This window comes from Hipposideros armiger, unplaced genomic scaffold, assembly GCF_001890085.2.
Source record: "Hipposideros armiger isolate ML-2016 unplaced genomic scaffold, ASM189008v1 scaffold_617, whole genome shotgun sequence".
NCBI classification, from domain to species: Eukaryota; Metazoa; Chordata; class Mammalia; order Chiroptera; family Hipposideridae; genus Hipposideros; species Hipposideros armiger.
In genome coordinates, this window is record NW_017731967.1 from 601,997 (window position 1) to 616,554 (window position 14,558).

The following is a 14,558-nucleotide window of genomic DNA, read 5'->3' on the forward strand; positions in this document are numbered from 1 at the left end:
TTCCCTGGACATGTGCCTTTCTGGAGACCCAAATCCTCCCATTTGCCCACCCTGTGCAGCCACCACTTTCTCAAAGTAGATTTACTTTCAATCGCCATTTGCTAAATCTGCCCATGTAAACCTTTGGGGGATGGAGGGATTAAGGCTGATTACAGATGTTATAGAAGGGCCCGGGAGCACCCAGGGGGTGGGAGTCCAGCAGGAGAGGCCAGCTGGGGCCAACGCAGCTCCCCCTAGGCTGACCCAGCCACAGACCAGCCTTGCCCCAGTCTCTGGGTCCCCTCGCCCGGCCCCACACCCCCATGGGGGCTATGCGTCTACCCACCCAGGGACGCAGGAGGCGGCAGACTCATGGGGTCCCAGAGGAAGATGGGCAGCTCCTTCAAGCGGGGCTCGCTGAAGAGTTCCACGTCGGGGTCGCAGAAGGTGAGTGAGTTTCACTGGGCAGCCAGCGGGCAGGATGGACGGGTTCTGGACTCCAGCTCTAGCGTCTTAGAGCGCTGGGCAGTGGGCCTCTGTCCTCTGCAGACTGGCAGGGCAGGCACAGGGTGTCTTGGCTCATGGCTCCTGCATCAGGCCCCATTCCAAGAGGAGGCCCCCTTTTCTGCCACTGCGCCCTCACCTGTCATCTCCGGCTGTTCCCGCCTTCACATAAATAGCCTATGGCCACATGAGAGGCATTTGGGGGTGTGAGCCATACACATACTCTGGCCATGTTGTAAAACACCCCAAAAGTTGTGGGGTTTCACAGAATCACCTCCGAGGGTCTGGGGAGGGCCAGGCGGCTCCCAGGACTCAGAGCAGACTGTGAGGAAAGTTCTGTGACACCCCCGCCCTGCAGAATGTGTGTTGATTTGAACCCCAGGTGTGCTTTCCCCAGATGACTGGCATGTGGCCCTGAGCTTACAGCGCCACCCTAAATGACCCTCTGAGCACAGGGGGCCTGGACAGGCCACCACCACCTCAGCCTTCTGCCCTGACCTCCACTCAGGTGAGGTGGCAAAGGCCACCAGGAGTCTAGCCTGGGCCACACCAGAGGCCTCTGGACACCCCCTTGCCGAGCAAGCCCCCTGGACTCAGTGGGGATCTCTGCTTCTCCTGGGAGCTTCCCACAGCATGCAGGAGGCAAGGAGGAGGGGGCTGCAAAGGTGCTCATAGAGCAGGGCACCAGGCCCTGTGTGTGCCAGAGAGGAAGCAGTCGTCTCCCAGGCACTCACCTAGCATGCACATGTGCCAGGCGGTGCTCCAGGAGCTGGGGACCGGAGCCAGGAGGCAGCATGAGGGATGTCATTCACCTGGGCTGGAAATTGGGGGATCACCATGAAGGAACTGTGCCCCATTGGCACTCAGCTCCCTAGGCCACACACCTCTCCATCCAGAAATTGGGGTGTGCAGATGTTGGGCCACTGTTCCTCAAGTGTCTGATGAACCTGAGAATGAATGCAACCGGATAAAAAGAAAGAATTTCTTACTCAATAAAGAGGTAAAACTCACCTTCATTTCAAGAATAGGAAAGACCTATCCTTTGGGGCTCAGTGGGGCATCTCTCTGCTTTTGTGTGCACGTGGGACAGTCGGCATTCTTTGCAGAGACAGCACACACCCTCGTTTTGTGTAAACCAACACTCGGCAACCTACCGTAGCGCTTGGCAGAAACAACAGACTTTCGTGCAGCCCTGGCCACATGGCTGCACGAGACCCCTGTTCCCCACACAAAGCCAGCCTTTGCTGTTCTTGCAGATAACCTCTAAAAAGGGACAGGCTTTTGTTGTCCTTGAACTTGACATCTCCTATTGGCCTGTGCCCGGTATTCTGCCTTATGTTGGGGCTGGGGGTGGGAGGGCTGACATTCCAACTGGGAACAAAGAATTCAATGATGCGCAGAGGGCAGACGCACGTAAACTTTGGTCACGATGGAAAACCAGCTCCCCATTTACACACACACTCACCCCCAGTCCTACAGGACTGTATCCTGTAAATTACTACAAGTCTGAGGACTAGGATGACCCCCTGTTCCAAGGCGACCATGCCAAACTCCTACAAAAGCTGCACACAGTTAAAAAAGTCATAATGGCACAGTTTGTCCTAATACCTACTAATGACAGCCCTCAAGCTAAGAAACAAAATTGCTGATGGAAGAATGAAGGACAATTCCTACAGCTTTGAAGGCCATGCTTTAAGGAGTTGCTAGGAAGCATCCACGAAATCAGAAAGTGGGCTGCTTTCATTCTGTTTTCTCACATACTTGGCCCTCCTTTGACTTCACTAGCTTGGTGCCAGTTCCATTTCCTAACCAAAAGCCACATCCCACTGGCCAGTGTTTGCTGAAATACACCAGCTGCCCCTGTAGGAAAACAAAACAAAACAAAACAAAACAAAACAAAACAAAACAAAAAACAACACAAGCTCCTCTTTGCACAAGGCTTCCAAGGGGCATCTTGACTGGACCTCCAGTTATAAAAGGCAATTTGGCCCTTAGTCCTTGGCTGGTCCCCTCTTCCCACCTTTAAAGCTCTTCCTTTGGTCTTAGGCTGATGGGGATGCCCAATGTGGAGTCTTCAGGCATGACCAAAAACCCCACAGACTTTGGGATCCCTGGCGCTTTACCCTTAGCTGGCTTTTCCTCTTCCAAGAAAAGCCTCAGTATTCATGTGAGAGATGGAAAATGTAATTGTGATTCCTTGTCTAGCACTTTCATCCCTGTCTACATTTTATTTTGTTAAAAGATGCAGATCAAGTTTGGAGCCCATGATGAAGGAGGGCCTGAGCAAAATTAAATAATAATCCAGCCCAGCAATTATACCTTAGAGTCTACCTTGAAAAATTCTAGTATATGAACACAAGGAAATGTACACAGATGCTTGTGTCAGCTTGTGTGCTGGAGAAAACTCGAAAGGACCAAATAATGTGTCTACGAGGGTACAGATAAACTTTGGTTTATTCAAACAATAAAACACTATACAGCACTTAGAATGAACAGATCAAGCCACATGTATGAACGGTTGCATCAAAAAGCAAGCCTCAGAGGTGCACTATTTATAGAAAATCTAAAATACATGAAAATTCTACATAGATACATGTGCTTCTTCAGGGTGGAGGTGGTTAGATGTACCTGCTATGTTCTCTCAGTCTCGGTATCTGTCTCTTTCTCCCTTCTTCTCCTCTCTCCCTCTCTCCTTCCCCTCCTTCCCTCCCTCCCTTCCTGCCTTCCGAGAGAGAAGAAATACAAAGCACATATAAAAACTCATAACAGCTATAACATCAGGATTTATAACATCCTCATTTATCTGCTGTAGTAGTCTTGTCTATGATTTTGCAATCAAAGGAATGTTTTCATAATTTTTTAAATGTCTTAATACTTTTAGAGAAAGCCATGGAGAGAGTAAGGGTGAACCCAAGTGTCCTGGCCGGAGGGCTGCCCCAGCTGCTCCGACAAGCTGAGTCTGACTAAGGGGGAAGCACATTGTGAAGCTGAGAGAGGACGCCTATAAACGCCCCTGGGTTAGCGGAGCTTCCTTCTCAGTGGGTGGCCCTCTGCTGCCTGAGGGCTGCAGGCATGAGCCCCGTCCACCAAGCTTGCCCTCTGCAGCCCTTCGGAGCCGCTGTGGCAGCCATCATGGGCCCAGCTCAGGGGATGCGGGGCTATCATCTCACCAACCTCAGTGCCAGGACCAGATTGAGCTCCCCACAAGGCCGTGTCACCCCCACTTCTCAGAGGGTGTTGCTGAGACCTAGGAAAGACCCGTGTGTACCCACATAGCCTGTATTTGGAACCCACTCAAATGCAGGATTCCACACGGAAACCTCAAACCACCCCCATCCTTAAGAAGGAGGGGACCCAGTGGCCCCCTTCGCTCCCCGCACTTCGGCAAAGACCCTGAAGGTCACAAACCCCATCGCACCCTCTCCCGTCTCTCTATGGCTTCACCATCACACATGCAACAAAATCTGAAATCCGACGGTGATGAGCAGCCAGTTGTTACCTTGTTAAATTTCCAATCCATCGAAGACTGCCACGTTCATAGAATGCAATAAAGATGAATTACTAAAAATGATTTGAAGAAGACATACACAAGCCAGGCCCTACGTGTTTGTTTTTTTGAATTATTACATTTAGCAGAATTCATGGATTCCTTCAATTTGCTGCACTGAACTCACCCTTGCTTTACGTACTCTCTGCCTGAGGACTGTAGTTAGTGGTCTGCAGCCCGAGCTCAGCACACTTTGGGTACAAGGGTCCCAGAGGCTCCGCATGTCCCACTGAGTCCTCGCCCAGCCCCGTGGAGCAGGAGCTCTGGTGGCCTTTGAGGCTGAGGATGCTCGTTAGAGCCGGGAGCTTTGTCAGGCCGGACTTTTCCCAAGGAGCTGCAGTCAGCCACTTTCAAAGGGCGTCTTTCAAGCCCTACAGGCGCCCTCTGCACCACATGGCGGGTGAGGGCTCCTGCAGGTGGCTGGGCCTGACCCACCAGCCTCCCTCTGAGCTAGGCAGCTGCACTCCCACCTGTGTGGGACAGGGCTCTGTGGGACACCTGAGCAGAGTTCCCCAGGCAGCCGTTTGGGGTGTGCCACAGTGGGCCCTCAGCTTTCCGTGATGTCGCTGCTTGGTCATTTCATTCCCAGTCCCAATAGAGCAGCAGCCCAGAGAGCAGGGTTCCATCTGCTTTGGAGCCCTGGCTCAGCAAACACTGAAGGACGCATGAGCCACGCCTCTGGTCCCTGCAGCCCTGGGATGGAGAGGAAGCCTGGGTGGGCTCGGCCTCGGCCTGGCACCCAGGGTGCTCGTTTCCCTCATTTTCCTTATTGCAGCCCGACCCCCACAGTCTCCAAGTCCCTGGGTGGTTGAAGAGACTATGTGAGCAGGACTGGTGACAAAATCGAGTGAGACGTACCTGTACTTGAATTCACTGGCCACTGGGGGAAACTGGGAGGTGTTCACAGTAAAGATCCCGGAGGTCCCCACTGGGGAGGAGAAGCTGTCACCAGCCAGGGCCCCTTCCCTGGGGTCTCCTCTCCCCGCAGGCCCTCTGAAGAAAATGCTCTTTTTAATATTGATAATCAAGGTTACTAGCAAAAGGGGCATGGCTGGAGGTTTGGGGGAGGGGGCGCTTATTTTGCTGGGTGGCCAGTGGCCACTCGAATACAGTCCCAAGGCTCGCTGGGCAGTAAGTAAAAGAAATGTGTCTGGCCATTTACCCCCGGGACTGGGCAGGTCCCAGACTCCCCGAAGGGCATATCCGTGAGCTGAGCCCGCAGTGCTGTCTGTCGGGGTCACCTCGGGCGGGCGGAGCAGCCCCCTGCTCAGGGCCCACCCTGCAGAGGGCCTGGGGCTGGCTGGCTGCCCGTGGCCCTGTCTCCTGCCCCTCTGGTTTGCTGCACACAGTCGCTCCTGGTACTGGCTGGGGCTCCTGCTGGCCCCACGCGGGCTGAGTCCCCTGAACGTTTGCCCTGTGGTCACTGGAGTGATCACGCGTGGGGCCTGTAGGAACGGGCCCTGGAACTCTTCGGGGTCAAAGGAAGAGGAGCGCCTCTGGGACCGCTGAGGAGACAGGTGGGGGCGGGGGAGGAATAGCGTGCGCTCAGGCCTGGCAGTGGGGTTCCTGGAGCCTTGCGCGGGCAGCCCCGTGCTGCTTGATTGGCCGCAACGCCTGGATGAGGGGGGAAGGCGCTGTCCAAGGTAATCTTCATAATGACCCAGGACGCTGAGTGGCAGCTGGCGGGCCTAATGCTCCTTAATATCTGCTTTCGTGGGACTAATGGCTATGGATAAAACCCTGAACCCGGGAAAGCAGGCCTGGCCGCTAAGCCTGCCAAGAGTATCACGTTGCGATATGTTGGGAACGGGAGGCCTTTCAGAGATTTACGTTTTTTAGGGCAATCCATCGTTTGAGAATGTAGGGAAATAATAAAGAGGTAGAGAACTAAACTCATGGGAGGACAGGCAGGAGGTAGGCTGAGCCTGGTGTGGGGGTGTGAAAGCGGCTGGGGGCCCCAAGTGCCCTCTCACTGCCCCCCCTCAATACCCCCCCCACACACACACATTCTCACCTCCCCTGGGCTCACACCGCCTCCCTCCCCCTCCTGGGCCCCTCCAGGCCACACCAGTAATCACACCTGAGTTTCTGCCACCCCTCTCATTTGCTTCTCACCCGGACCCTGTAAACAGCAGTTCATTGTGGAAAGGTCAGATGCCAGGCATTAAAGCAGGTCCCAGAGGCCGCAGATGTGCCCAGCATTTACCCTTCGGTTGCTGGGTCACAGAGCTGTGCCAGGGTCCCAGGGATGGGGCCCGGGCACCCAGGCAGCTCTGGACAGTGGCTACTTCCTGACCCCTATGGAAGTGTCCTGATATTTTCCCACCCGGAAATGCAGCCCTGCTGAAGACCAGCCCTGCTGCACCCTGGAGGAGGCAGGGGCTTTGGCTCCCAAATCCCAGGTGGAAAACCTAGGACTGCAGGACCTGCAGTGTCCCCCGCAGAGCCGCGGCTGACTCGGTTTCCCATATTGCTTCCCCTCTGCCGACTTGGCCTGCCAGAGCCTACCGCCATTGCCCCGCAGCGGGCTTTCACTCGTTCTCCTGTCCTGTAACCTCCGGGTCAGGAAGGACACCACGCGGGTGTCAGACATCCCTGCTCAGCTGTCCTCACGGGAAGATGGGGCTCCCTCTCACAAGAACAGAGCGCTGCTTGGAGATGCCGGATGCCTCCCCCGCTTCCCTGGGCCATCTCGCCTGTGATGCCCAAGAGCTGGCCCAGTCGCCTGCCCACCCTGAGCGTCCCCGGGCACAGTGCCCTCCTCGTCCTTCCAGGTACTCTGTGGAGGGCAGCGGCTTTTCTGCTGCACCTTATTCACCCCCCACAGGCAGCCAGTTGCCATGCCAGCCCCTGGGGCTGCCCCACTGACAGCTGTCGCAAACATCTAGGCTTTCCTTAGCATGTACTGAAGTTGTATGTTGGAAGGGTCCTTTGTACACGCATGTTTTACTCCTTTCTGTCCCTCTGCCCCCATTCAGAAGATACCTCTCGTCAGTGCTATGAGGTTGAACCATTAAAAACTTGCTATTTGTATAGGTCAAAACAGTCAAAGAGCAATTTCATGGGTTTTTTAAGAAGTTGACAAACTAGAGCAGATTACAGCTGGAGGTGAGGTTGGTTCTGGGAGTGGCCAGGTGGGGGCAGCAGAGAGCTGAGCGGGCAGAACCTCAGGCTCAGGGCTGTGGACAGAGCCAAGTGTGTGAGGGAAAGAGGAGAGAGGTGGAGGAGGAGAGGGCCAGGCGCTGTGGCCGCTGTCTGGGGCAGTCCAGGACAGGGGTGGGGGTGCTGTTTGCTTCTTTGGCCCACGGCTGTGGCACTGGTGAATACTGATTAATGTTGATGTGGAGTGTTGAGTACTGTAACCCTCACTCCTGGGTGGTGGCAGGCTTGGTCCCCATGTGAGACGGTCACCATTCCCGAGGGATGCATTCTGGTGTTCAGGGAAAGAGGGAAATCTTCCATTCCGTGTGTCCTGGTTACACTGGTCAGCACAGTGGGGAGGGGAGGCATGGGCCAGGGTCACGGTCAAAGGCCTGGATGATAAAGACCTGGCTGGGTTCAGCCCCGGCTCCGTCATGGACCAGCTGTGGGATGTGGGCCAAGTCGCCGCCTCCCTGGGCCGAAGGCTCCTTATCAGCAAGACAAGAAAAAATGCCACCTTCCTCCCTCACAAGACAGAGAGACACCAGGCAGAGGCCACACGAGCCCCAGGGGCCCCAACTTCCAGCCCCCCAGGCACCACTTTCTTTTAACACGTAGTCCAAATTTCCTGTATCAGCGGAGGACAGTGTCTGCCCAAGATGTCTAAGGACCCTTCCTGTATGTTCCTGATGCCCACTCCTCCCCCCAGAGTCCCCAAAGCTCCTGCAGCTCTCCCTAATCACCACCCTACCCAAGTGTGAATGGAACCCTCTGTGTCCCCAAAACAACCCTTAGCCAAGGCAGTCATACAAGGTCAAGTTGTAGTGAAGGTTTGGGAGTAATTGCGAGACCACCATGGATGTTAGCATCGACCGCCTGTCTTGGCTGCCCCAGCAGCTGCCACAGAGCCCTGGCCCCTCCCCCACCTGCCCACTTCCTTTGTCTTGTGAAACCATGTTATTTGTCTTTGTTTCGAATTCTCTTTTCGGTATGAACTCAGCCTTCAGAAAAATCGCCCATTAAGATGCTTTTCTGCTCAACTAAAAGACATCTGCCCCTGGAGACTGGTAGGCATTTGGCAACTCTGAATTGCACCCAGTTGGCAGATGCCCACAGGAGGCCCTGAGTGGCAGAGACTCAGAAACATACAGTAACTGACTGGGCACCCAAGGGAATTCTGGGAGATGTGCTTTGTAATGGCCCCTTCTCCACTGCCTAGGTCAGAATCACCCAGAACACTGGGAGGGGTTCCTAGGAGTGGGAAAACCCAGGGCTTCAGCCTGGCACCTTCACACACCTGCTCCACGGGCTAGCTGCTTAACACCTCAATTTCCCTATCTGAGAAATGGGGGTGATAGCACCCTTTCCACTCACTTCTGCCATTGTTGTAAGGATCATAAGACTAATGCATTTGTAAAGCGCTTTGAAAATCAAGCCATGTCTCTGGTGAATCCCTGATAAAACCCCTCCAATAATTCACCCTGCCAGCATCAGCTCCATCCTCCCAGCTCCTGGGCCTCAACACCTGGCACCTGGACCCACAGGAAGGGATGATAGGTACTGCTAACCCTGCCAAGGGTGGGAGAGTTCCGAAAGGAAGATGGGGGGAGGGAGAGTTCCACATTTACTGAAAACCTGGGCCCTATGTATGCATGCTTCGATGACAGGCAGTACCCATAAGAGAACAACACACCACATGCACTTTGCAATGGCCTCCGACAGTTGTTAGATGAATGAAATCTTCTATGGATGTCTCTTCGATCAGATTTTTTTATTGTGCTGTTCAAATCCATATCATTCTCGACTTTTGTTGATTATCAATTAGTAAGAAAGATGTGTTTAGATCTCTCACCATCGTGATCTCTTCTTGTGGGCTTGCCAAGTTTTGCTTTCTGCATTTTGAAGCTGTGTTATTAGGGGCATGCACATTTAGAATTCTTGGAACTCCTGGTGAATTGAACTTTTCTCACTCATTATCTTTTCTCTTTATCTTAGTCATTCTTTTTTACTTAAAGCCTGCTTTGCTGAGGTTATGTCCTTTTCCATCCTTTTGGGTTCAAGCTTGCTATATCCTTATATTTGAGGTGGGCTTCCTGCAAAGAGGATATGGTAGTTTTTCTTTTATAAAGCATGGCCTTTTATCTCAAGCGTTTATTTCAGTTCTATGCAATTTCTGACATGGTTATTTAAATCTCCCATCTTACTGTATTTCTATTTGTCCCACCTGCTCTGTGTCCCTTTTTCTCTGCTTTTGTGCCTTCTTTTAGGTTGACTGAATATTTTTATTCTGTTTTTTTCCTCTCTATCAGATTGGAAATCACACACTTTTTCTACGCTTTTATTGTCCACCTTTTTGACTTTCTGAAGGATAGTGTTAATTAGTACTTTTACTCTCTTTCTAGTCAGTGCAAAGACCTTAGAATTCTAACTCAGCTGGTTATGTTCACCATTACCTGAAGGAGGAACTTCCCAAATCCTCCCTGGGACCACTTTGGATCTGAGAGATATTCAGAGATGTTTCAGAAGAAACAGGAGATTCCAGGGGCAATGAATTTAGGGAATGCTGGGTTACATAAAAGCAAAGAAGTTGCTTCATTGCAGGAGTTGCCATGTTTATTTACAGGGGATCGCTTTTTTGAGAATGCCCAGGCTCCAAGGATCCCAGTTTAGAAGTTTAGAGGGGAGTGTTACTCCCAGGAAGATAAAATACTATAAAAGGTAGCAACTCTGAGGTAGGGACCCCTCCAAGTAATGTCACTCCTCTTCATTCCAGTGTCCCCTTGGGGGAAAGAAACTGGGCACGATGGCAAGAAGGAACATCAGCTAAGCAAAGTTTCCCAGGTGAACGAGACCAGCTCGCTCAACCGAACGCCCCTGGCTCGTCAGCCAGGAGCTCACCGAACGGGTCCCTGAGAGGATTGGGTGGGAGACGAGAAATAAAGAGAAGAGAGACAAAGTGCGGGGGCAGGAGGGACTCAGTCAGCTGGTGGCAAAACTGAGACCTCGTTTATTGGGTATACAAGATTCTTAAGGGGAAGCAATTTCTTCATTCTAGGGAGCGATTCCCTAAAGCTAAAACTCATGGGCTGAGGAGAAACAATTTCTCCTCGGCAACAAGCTATGTTATACACAATATAAACCAATGATATAGCTAGGCAAGGTTAAACTGAGGCAAATAGAAACTGTCTACAAGTCCACAGTAGAAAGTCCCAAGCATGCGAAGCAGGTCCATGGTGGAAAGTCACAGAGTGGTGATGTATGTTGAAACTGCAAGTCCATAGTCCATGAGCAACTGAGTCCCTTAGTTCATAAGCTTTTCCTATCAGCAAGCTGGGGTCTTTACTCTTCACACTTGCGTTGTCTGGAAGCAGTTTAAAGCAGAAGCACTGTCTCACAGGTCCCCCACCAAACTGCTCCAAGGCCGCTCACCCCAGGCCTAGATCTACCTGGAGACACAAGCTTGCCAACCTAAAGCCTCAGTGTCCCTGGCTGATCCCAGCCAGCTCCCAGCACCCAGGACTAGGGAAAATGTGGGATTAATTGCTACCAGTCTCTTGAACCAAGCTTTTTTTTTGTTTGTTTGCTGGCTTTCTGAATCAATGGGAAAAGAAATAACGAGCTTTTAAAAGCTCATTATAGCATGATGCAGCCATAAAAAAAGAAGGCAATCCTGGGGTTTGTGACAACTTGGATGGACCTTGAGGACATTATGCTAAGTGACATAAGTCAGACACAGAAAGACAACTACTGTGTGATATCAGTTTAACTTTTTTAGATTCTCAGAGAAACGAAGGGTAAAGTGATGGTTACCAGGGTTTGGGGGGCGGTGGAAATGGGGAGATGTTGGTTAAGGGGTCTAATGACGGCCTGGTGATGAGAGTAAGAATACCGTCTCATAGACGAATGTTGCTAACAGAGTAGATCTTAAATGTTCTCACCACAAAAAAGAAATGGGATAGGATGGTGGTGGTAGCTGATACTATGGTAGCATCATTTTGCAATTTATAAATGTATCCAATTGACACATTTCATACCTTAAACTTACACAGCGTGTGTGTCAATGACAAATCAATAAAACTGGAAAATATAAATGTAACATGGGACCTTGGAGCAGAAAAAGGACATTAGATAAAAACTAAGGAAATATGAACAAAATATAGTCTTTAATGAATGATATCAATATTAGCTCATTAATTATAACAATATACCATAATATACATATATGCTACCTTAGTAATATCTATCACATATACATATTTATATCATCATATAAAGGTACTGTAATGATATGTTAGTAATAGAAGATTGCAGGGTATATGGGAACCCTGTATACTATCTTTTCAATTTTTGTGTAAATCTAAAACCATTACAAATTTTTATGCCACAATCGCTGTGGCTGTTCCCACATTTTGCAGAACTGGCCTTTATCTGCTGTGAGCTCTGTGCACTCACACTTGCTAACTTTCTCCTTAGCAGCCCTTCCTTGGCCTGTTTTTCAGAGACTTTTCAAAAGATTTTTTATCAAAAGATTAAAAACCAAAGTCTTTCTGCTAATTAAAACGAAAGTTGGGCCGGCCGAGTGGCGCGATGGTTAAGAACTGGCTTGTGACGCCAGAGGGCCCCGGTTCGGATCCCACATATGAGGGCCAGTGACACTGCCCTCTACAGCTAAGATGCTGAACAACAGCTCAACCTGGAGCTGGGCTGCTGAGAGTCGCCTGCGACGGCATAGGCTGCAGCCCCTGTGGCAGTGGGTTGCCATGGGCTACCGTGTGTAGCCAGCAGCCAGCATGAGCAGCCAGCAGCCAGCGTGAGCGGCTGTCCAGAGGCTGGCGACTGATAAAAAAAAACCAAAAACCAAAAAACAACAACGAAAGAGTCAAGTAACAAGAGTACCCTAGTCCCTGAACTTTTTGCTTAAAGCTTTCCTGAGATATATTCGATGCACCTTACATTTTTGTTTGCGGAGCATTTTTTTGCTGTATGGGTTTTGCAACCTAACTGGGTAAGATCCAAATTTTTGTAGCTATGAAGCATCTCTCAAAAGAGATGAGACTGGTAGGAGATGTCTAGGAGAGCATTGTGAGCTCGCCTTCTCCAATGAGGCATAACATGAGGTGTAAAAAACTACGTGCCAGGTGACAAAGGGGACCGCCGTGTGTAGAACCCTTACACACACTACCTCATCTTTCAGGGCTGATCTGGGAGAAGGCAGAGCTGGCTCTGTGAGCCTCCTGGCCATCCTGTTACTTTCCTGCAATTCTGTTCTTCCTGTACAATCAACTGCTAGAAACAAAGTCCGACTGGGGTGAACTAACTTCTTTGCCATGGTCCTGCCCAAATTTATTCTCAGAAACACAGACATCTTAAAGGAAGGGAAGGTCAAGTTGACCTTCATATAATTGGACCCACGTTTTGGGAGGCTGGCCGTGGATCCAGAGGAAAGATTTAAGAAGCATTAGCCATGGTGTTTGGAATTTGTAAGTCCCTGGTTGGGTCCCACCAGAAGGCAGAATGTCACATTCAGGCTTTTATAGATTCCAGCGCAGCAACTCATTAGGGCTTCTCACATGTGGCTGGTGGACTTGCAAATTAATGAGATGTCAGGAATTTGGTGAGAAGGAAAACTGGCTCAGATAATGTTCTTTCCTAAGAAATTCCAGAAGCTGTAGCTGTGAGCAGGCCAGGCCCTCAGCAGGGCCAGACACACTGGCCTCCTTTGCCCAGACTGGCAGTACCAGTTCTTGACATTTAAACCATTCTAGGACTTCCACATAGCTTTGATGTAATTGATTCTTTCCACCCCAAAGACACTGACTTTATTTTTATTGTAGAGATGATTCTGGAAACTGAAAAATATTAAACGTTTGGCAGGATTTTTACCCATGTGCTTGTTATCCTAGTGCACATCATCTGCCAACGTTGCAACATAACCCACTGAGAAGCCAAAAAATAAATAAACAGAACAGAGAAAAAATGAGAAGAAAGCTCTCATGATCAGACAGGAAGCCACTGTCCCTTTGTGGTTCTCCCATTGATAGGTCCGTAGTAGGTTCTCCAGAGCCCATGTCCCCTGCAGAATGACCAAGGATGGAGGCATGTTAAGACTCCAGCTCCCGCTAGCCTGGAGCCACTTGGAGAGCAGAAAGGTGGTGTGAAAAGGGTTGATGTCACAATGTCCAAACCTGCAGAGAATTTTTATAAGGGTTTATGTGAGCCTAATTGACGACGTATGCCGGAGAGCAAGATCTCAAATGCTTTGGAGAATGAGAGTTCTGCAGCTTATTTTATACCTTTGGAAGTAAGGAGGGAAAGTAACAAAGAGTACATGAAGGTAAGAGAGAAAGCCAGGTGGGGAGGTCTCTATGCCTGGATTATAGAATAGATGATGAGATTATGTGCTAGCTGGAGGGGTTTGGAAAAGAGGATTACTTTTGGCATTCCAAAGTTATAGAGGAGCAATCAGGAATTGCTTAAGACAAAGATAAACCTTTCATGAAGGGAGTTATAGCCTGGGGGTTATACCCACCTAGCTGACCTGCCCAGTTAGGGACTTATGATCAGGTCACCCACCCTGCGGGTTACGTTTGGTCACTGAGCTTGTTAGGTTTATTACGAACCCTTTTTCATTCACAAAAGGCTGCTGCCGATGAAACAGGGCCCGGTTGGCACCCCCATAGTAGAGGCCTCTCCAAGTCAGAGGCCTCACCTTTCTTTGACCTACCTATACCTTAACAATAGATCATGCCCTGAGCCTTGAGCTCCAAAAGTCCCCTGTCCCACTCAGGTCCCTGTTTTAGAAAATTACCCTAAAATTTATGAATAATACCCTTAGGCTAATTGATCACAATCTCTGTGGTCTACCAGGCTAATCCCATCATTGTTCCTGGGTTGCTGACGCCACCAGAGAATCACGTGGCCACAGGGGAGGCTCTATGCAGACCCCTGGAAGCATCACACAGGAATGCCCAGATTTTCCCTTAAAAACCCCAAGCTGGTTTGAGAATGTGAAGGCAGTTTTTGCAGGTGTTAACCTGCAGGTCGTGGGACTCTTGGTGTCCCCCTGTGTATGCTGCCATCTTGGACCACCGGTGCTCTGATAATAAACGCTTATTCTATGACCCAGCTCCTGTGTCGGTCTATTGGCTGACGGCGCAGGCAGCACGAGCCCCGGACTCGGTTGTCCTCCGGTTTCACTGATATTAAACTATTGACACAGCCAGGAATCCTTTGGAGAGTGACCAGCATATTTTGGCCATGTTAGCTCCTGAGGTTCACCAAAAAGACTGACTTTCAGGGCCGGCCGAGTGGCGCGATGGTTAAGAACTCGCTTGGGATGCCAGAGGGCCCCGGTTCGGATCCCACATATGAGGGCCAGTGACACTGC

At 50.5% G+C, this 14,558-nt stretch overlaps 1 protein-coding gene across 10 annotated transcripts in view; it reads left to right on the forward strand.

Annotated features, from left to right (window-relative positions):
• The first annotated feature begins 268 nt into the window (after positions 1-268).
• The window catches only part of TRPM1 (transient receptor potential cation channel subfamily M member 1), an 86,521-nt gene continuing 72,231 nt past the window's right edge, over positions 269-14,558 (forward strand). For all 10 annotated transcript variants that reach the window (XM_019625164.1, XM_019625165.1, XM_019625166.1 and 7 more), the window contains exon 1: positions 269-426. In XM_019625164.1, the coding sequence (XP_019480709.1) occupies positions 352-426 (75 nt within the window). In that variant the 5' untranslated portion in view covers positions 269-351. The remainder of the gene's footprint in view (positions 427-14,558) is intronic.